Here is a 6,174-nt window from a genome sequence, read left to right on the forward strand (position 1 = left end):
CTACGTATATGCATGTAAGCAACTTTCGCTGTTTATCATGTGATTCTTTAGTCCTTTACGATTACTCATTAATCTTCCTAAAGTATGCGCTAAGAGGTAACCCATGCATGAAACACATCAACTGGGTTCATTTGTACTATGATGATGCATCAGTTTATTCAGACCCCAATGCAGTGCAGTGTCCGCAGCCAATAGTGATTTTGATTTCAGACTTTCTGCTTTTTGGTACAATAATGTATTTTGATTTCAGAAAAGATGACAAAACAAAAAAGAAAAATTAGGTGTGGCAAGTGGTAATGGGGTATAACATCATTTGTGTGTTCATAAATGAATGGAGGAAAGAGGCAAGCAATTACATTGAAATAACTGATTGACTTGAAGGGAAGGCTCATTTCAGTCTATAAAGAAAATACATCTGCACTCTCATATCTATTACCTTCTTTTCCCGTTTCTACCTCATCTTCATCTCTTCATTCTTTTTATCCATACTTCACACACTTAATCTTATCATGGCTATGGAACAAATTCTGGTTAACGGTGTAACTGAGATCCTGAAACCGTTGATCTCTCTAATTTATCAACAGATTCCTACGGCGTGGGGTGTAAAAGACGACTTAACAAAGCTCAAGAATACCTTAGAGTCTATTCAAGCTCTAATTGCTTCTGCTGAGGAAAAACAAATTAATGATCCTACTGTCAGACTTTGGATGAGAAACCTTAAAGACGTTGTCTATGATGCAGACGACGTTATGGATGAGTTCTCATACCAAACCTTGCGACATCATGCAACCGGAAGACGACTTAAAGACAAGATACGAGAATTTGGTTCACCCTCTAATCCACTTGCTTTCCGATTCAAGATGGCTAGTAAAATTCGAGCCATCAATGGAAGGTTAGAAGAAATCTACAAAGACAGTAAAATGTATCAGTTGCAAAATACTAGCATTGTCCAAGACAATACGACTAGGGTTTTTCAAAATAATCGATTAACCTCATCTGTTGGTGGTACTGATTCAATACTTCTAGGGAGGGAGGCTGCAAAATCAGACATAATAAAGATATTGATCGGCAAGCCGTCGCCATCATTATCATCATCATCATCATCATGTGGGATTTCTTCTCAATCACAGAAAGTATCCGCTTTATCCATAGTGGGTATGGGGGGACTGGGTAAGACTACAGTAGCTCAAATGGTCTACAATGATGACTTGATAGTGAGAAACTTTGAGCCAAGAGCGTGGGTCTGTGTATCCGATACTTTTGACATCTTTAAGATTTTAAGAGATATCATCGAGTCGATTACTAGGCACAAATGTGAGAATCCATCAAATGTCGATGTACTGGCAAACCAAGTCAAGGAAAAACTGATCGGTAAGAAATATTTGCTAGTGCTCGACGATTTGTGGAATGAGAACGCTACGTATTGGGAAAATCTGAAGAGCTACCTAAGCTATGGCGGCATCGGCAGCAAGATATTAGTCACTACACGCAGTCGAAATGTTGCATCTGTTGTTGGTGGTGATGTTCGTGATCTTGAAAAGTTATCAAAAGATGCTTGTTGGTCCATTATTGAGAAGAAAGTATTGTCCCGGGGTGGAGCAGTATTGACAGATCCAGAAATGATTAGTATTGGCAAGGATATAGCAGAAAAATGTGACGGTCTACCTCTTGCAGCGAACTTACTTGGAAGTTCAATGTGTTCCAAAAGAGAGAAAAGCTATTGGAGGTCAATTGTAGACGACATTGATCGATTGCGAGGTACACCTGAACATAATAATGTCATTTCAATATTAAAACTGAGCTATGATAATTTATCACCTCCTTTGAAGCAATGTTTTTCATACTGCTGTATTTTCCCGAAAGACTGGGAAATAGAAAGAGAAATGTTAATTCGATTATGGATGGCAGAAGGATTCCTTTTGTCATCAAGTGGAGGAGAAAGTATATCTCTTGAAGATATTGGTAATGAATATTTTGAGTATTTGTTGTGGAGTTCGTTCTTCCAGGATGTGCAGAAGTATCAAGAGTCGGGTGACATTTGGAAATGTAAGATGCATGATTTGGTGCATGATCTTGCAACGGGTGTTGTAGATCCTAATGAATTTAGGATTGTGAAGGTAAGAGATGACAAGGAAGATGTTTCAGAAGTTCGACGCTTACAACTGCTAATTGATGAAGGACAGAGTTTGGCATCTCCTACAGTATTATCAAATGCTGTGAAACTGCGTACAATTGTTGCTCTTGAACCAAAGAATATTTCGCATGTCAGTTCTTTCTTTCAATGTAGGCGTTTACGCATACTATGTCCTCTCGATGTCTGGGATAGGGGCTGGAATCCATACTCACTCTCTTCTAGGAGCATGTCTGCTTCATCGATTTCTAAGCTGAAGCATCTGAGGTACCTTGACCTCTCAGACATGTATTTATCTCCTGAGGTATCTTTAAATCATTCTTACAATCTGCAAATACTCATACTTTATGGATGCAAAAACGTTCCTAGCTGTCTTCTAAATAAGATTGGATCTTTGAAGAGTTTGAGGCATCTTGATATCTCGTTTTCGGATATTAAATCTATACCAGAAAATATTGGGTCCTTGGAAAATCTAAGCTTCCTTGATCTTTCAGGTACAGAAATATCGAAGTTACCGGATTCAATCACTTATATCACCAGTTTAAGGATGTTGAGGTTCCGTAGTTGTTGTAATTTAGATGCCTTACCAAGTGAGCTGGGAGCACTGACACGATTAAGGCGTCTTGATTTGAGTTATACTTCCATCAAAGTATTGCCTGAATCATGCATTAGCAACCTCTGCAATTTGGAGATTGTGAGATTAGGAGAGTACTGTAAGCTTCCAAAGGAAATTAAGAATTGGCCGAAATTGAGAATTTTTACTCATGAGAGATTTGATGATGTAATGCCTAGAGGTATAGAAAGTCTCACATGCCTTGAAACATTGGATTACAATGCTAGAAAAGAAACAAAGGTATGTGGAAGTCCCAGTAATAAGAGTTACGGTGGCATTGAAGAGTTAGCAGGCTTAAACTCCCTCGAGGTATTGAAGATCAGAAAACTTGAAAATGTGAGAGGTGGAATAGAAGATGCAGAAACAGCAAAGTTAAAGGACAAGCAACATCTTCTAAAATTACATCTGGAATGGGGTTCCACAGGTGGTGATGATGACCAAGTACGGAGTAGTAGAAGTGTAAAAGATACTGCGGTGTTGGATGGTCTCCAGCCTCACTCAAATTTGAAGAAATTGGTAATAGAGGGATTCTCAGGTTTAAACCTTCCAAAGTGGATGATGGGTTGTTCATTATCTAACTTCCTTCCGAATTTGGGGGTAATAAAATTCATAAATTTGGATAATTGTGAGCAGCTTCCAGCTCTGGGCATGCTCCAATTTCTTAGGTATTTTGGGATCGGCAGAATGAAATCAATCAAGTGTCTGGGTGAAGAAATCTATTATCAACAAGAAAACAGAGAAGAAGAAGAAGAAGAAGAAAGCAGTAGTAGTAGTGATACTGCAAAGAGATCCTCATTATTCCCTTCCTTAGTTTATTTGAAAATTTGTGAATTGGAAAACTTAGAAGAATGGGTTGCTCCTCCTCTTTCTTCTTCTTCTTGTTTTCCTTCTCTTGAGACGATGATAATCACAAACTGTAAACGATTGAAAACCATACCAATACTTTCGTTTTCTTATCTGAAGAAATTGTATTTAACGATGGGTACCGATGATTATGCAGTGAACTTATTGCTGAATAGAGGGGGAGGAGAAGGATGTCTGCCCTCTCTCACATCCATTACAATATGGTATTCTCCAGATCTAATATATTTACCACCATTGGGCGCACTACTCCAACCCAGTACTTCGAATTTTTGGTCCCTTAAAATTCAGGATTGCTCAAATTTTCAAGGTGTTCGTGATGATGGTGATAATCGAAACAACAGCAACAATTCTATTCGTTCACTGTGGTTAGAAGATTGTCATGCTTTAACATCTCTACCGGATTTGCAATTATGTACTTCTATTCGTTCACTGTGGCTACAAGATTGTCCTGCTTTAACATCTCTACCGGATTTACGATTATGTACTTCTCTCCGGAAATTAACAATCTGGAAATGCGACAAACTGAAGAATAAGGAGTCAATACCCTATGATCTTAAGAAGTCCCTCACGTTTCTTGATGTACTCCAAGTTGATTTCATCCAAAGAGACGAGGGTGTTCCGGATGTCTCTTCTCCATCTCTGTTAAATAATTTGATGGAGAAGAAGAAGAAGTAGATTTGGTCGATAGGAAGTCATCTCTTCTTCTAGAATTACCAACAGGTCCCTTTTCTCTCCCTCTCTCTCCGTCTTTATATAAAATGCCATCTTGTTTATATGCGTTAGTAAGGAGTCTTTGCCATATAAATTGCGTATCTTTGGATCTTTCATTTCCAAATTCTAATTAACTGAGATTTAATTCGTCTTCCCTTGGTTGTATGCAAACAAGGTTACTTTGCTTATGAATTTTATTGGTCCACCAGGTTGGTTGGATCGATGGCGAGGAATCAACAAGCAACCAGGCATGCTTCTTAATTTTGCTCTTGAAATTCTGCAAGCAGTGGGTATTGTATTACCAAACCAAGTAAGGATTTTCAAGCACAAGAAATAGTCTGACAAAATTGCTAATTTGTATCTATTTTGTTCTCAGGTGCATCATAATGTTTATGGACTTGGATCTGATGGAACGGATAGGCTAGTAAAATTGGTGCAGGAAATGCAACACTCTAAAGTGTCTAAATCTGAAAATGGAACTCTGTTTGGAGCAAAGATTACTGGTGGAGGCTCCGGTGGCTCTGTTTGCATACTAGGAAGGAATTCTGTCTACGTGGCAGCGAACAGATTCTAGAGGTAAAACCTCAGTTGAGGAAAAATAAAATAAAGATTAGGATAAGTTTATCGTGCTTAAGACATGGGCTACAAACAAAATTAACCGCCTTGACAACACCCCTAGAAATTTGTGCCCTGCATCCATGCAAAAATTCTCTTGTTTGAGTAGAGGTTGTAATTCCAACTCGTTGTATCTGATTGATCTTTCACAAAATTGGTTAAAAAGACCAAAATCAACAATTCCTGGGTGAAAAAGATTTCTACATTTTGATACTGTTTAAATGGACAAAAATTAAAAGGATACTGTTCAAATAGACAAAAATATAAAAATAGCCAGGATGTAACCAGTTTCATCCTACCCGTTTTCAAATATTTTTTCTTATTTTTAATTTATATCAGGATGCATCCAGTTTCATCCTTGCTATTTTTTAAATTTAAGCCGCAATGAATCCAGTTTCATACTTGCTATTTTTTTTTGTCCATTTCACCCATACTAATTTTTACTCGTCCATTTGAACCATGATTTAAATTTTTTTGGACAAATGACCCATTTTCCGTTGATCTTTTTCATAATACTAAATTTGCAGATTCAGCAGAAGTACAAATTAAGCTGCCACAGGATTCAAGCTATTTGTTTTTGAAGGTTCTTCTCCGGGTGCTGAAGAGTTTGGGTATCTGAAAATTCGTCGTCGTTTTCCACCAACAGAAGCCTAGTTCTTTTCCACCCTCCTTTAAAAATCTGAGGCACTTTTGAGTATTCTTTTTCATTCTGATTTTACTATTCGTTGTAGTAATTAAGATTTCAATTCTTGTTATTAGAGACTGGAATTATCCGAGTTGCAAGTTGTAACCCTTCGTTTTGTGAAAAGGTTGTTATATCTGTTTTACAAAACCATGCGTTCTCGTGAACACAAGGTACAAGCTCTTGTATCATCCTCCAACCCACTTTTATTTCGATTAAAATGGCAGTCTCCTTTCTTGACGTCCATGGTAGTTGACAAAAGTAAGCCGGCAGTAAGAGGCAACAACAAAGACAAATTACCGAACAAAAGAGATATGAGATCTGTTACCTCAAAAAGAGCTTGATCCTCAAAGATAATTCTCCAGCAACTCCTCCCAAAACAATTTTAAAACCATATTGGCTTGCCCCATTACCACCAGTACCGTCACCCATGTTTTGTTTCTAGCGACAAAGGAAAATTACAGTCTCCATACATATTATTGCTAACAACCCTAGACTTTTGTCCCTGAATATATCTTACACTTACAAAATTAGTTTGTTGCCGAAATGAATGCCCGT

At 37.8% G+C, this 6,174-nt stretch overlaps 1 protein-coding gene across 4 annotated transcripts; it reads left to right on the forward strand.

Annotated features, from left to right (window-relative positions):
• Nucleotides 1-392: 392 nt before the first annotated feature.
• Nucleotides 393-5,788, forward strand: LOC113312396 (putative disease resistance protein RGA3). 4 transcript variants are annotated; one of them, XM_026561147.1, is made up of 4 exons: nt 393-4,328; nt 4,529-4,609; nt 4,696-4,895; nt 5,462-5,788. In XM_026561147.1, the coding sequence occupies exon 1, from the start codon at nt 510-512 to the stop codon at nt 4,281-4,283; it is 3,774 nt and encodes a 1,257-aa protein (XP_026416932.1). In that variant the 5' UTR covers nt 393-509; the 3' UTR covers nt 4,284-4,328; nt 4,529-4,609; nt 4,696-4,895; nt 5,462-5,788. The 4 variants fall into 4 exon arrangements, with proteins under 4 accessions (XP_026416932.1, XP_026416943.1, XP_026416937.1 ...); XM_026561158.1 differs by having other exon boundaries at nt 4,730-4,895; XM_026561152.1 differs by having other exon boundaries at nt 4,529-4,605.
• Nucleotides 5,789-6,174: the final 386 nt, after the last annotated feature.

The sequence above is a fragment of the Papaver somniferum genome, chromosome 1 (assembly GCF_003573695.1).
Source record: "Papaver somniferum cultivar HN1 chromosome 1, ASM357369v1, whole genome shotgun sequence".
Classification (NCBI taxonomy): domain Eukaryota; kingdom Viridiplantae; phylum Streptophyta; class Magnoliopsida; order Ranunculales; family Papaveraceae; genus Papaver; species Papaver somniferum.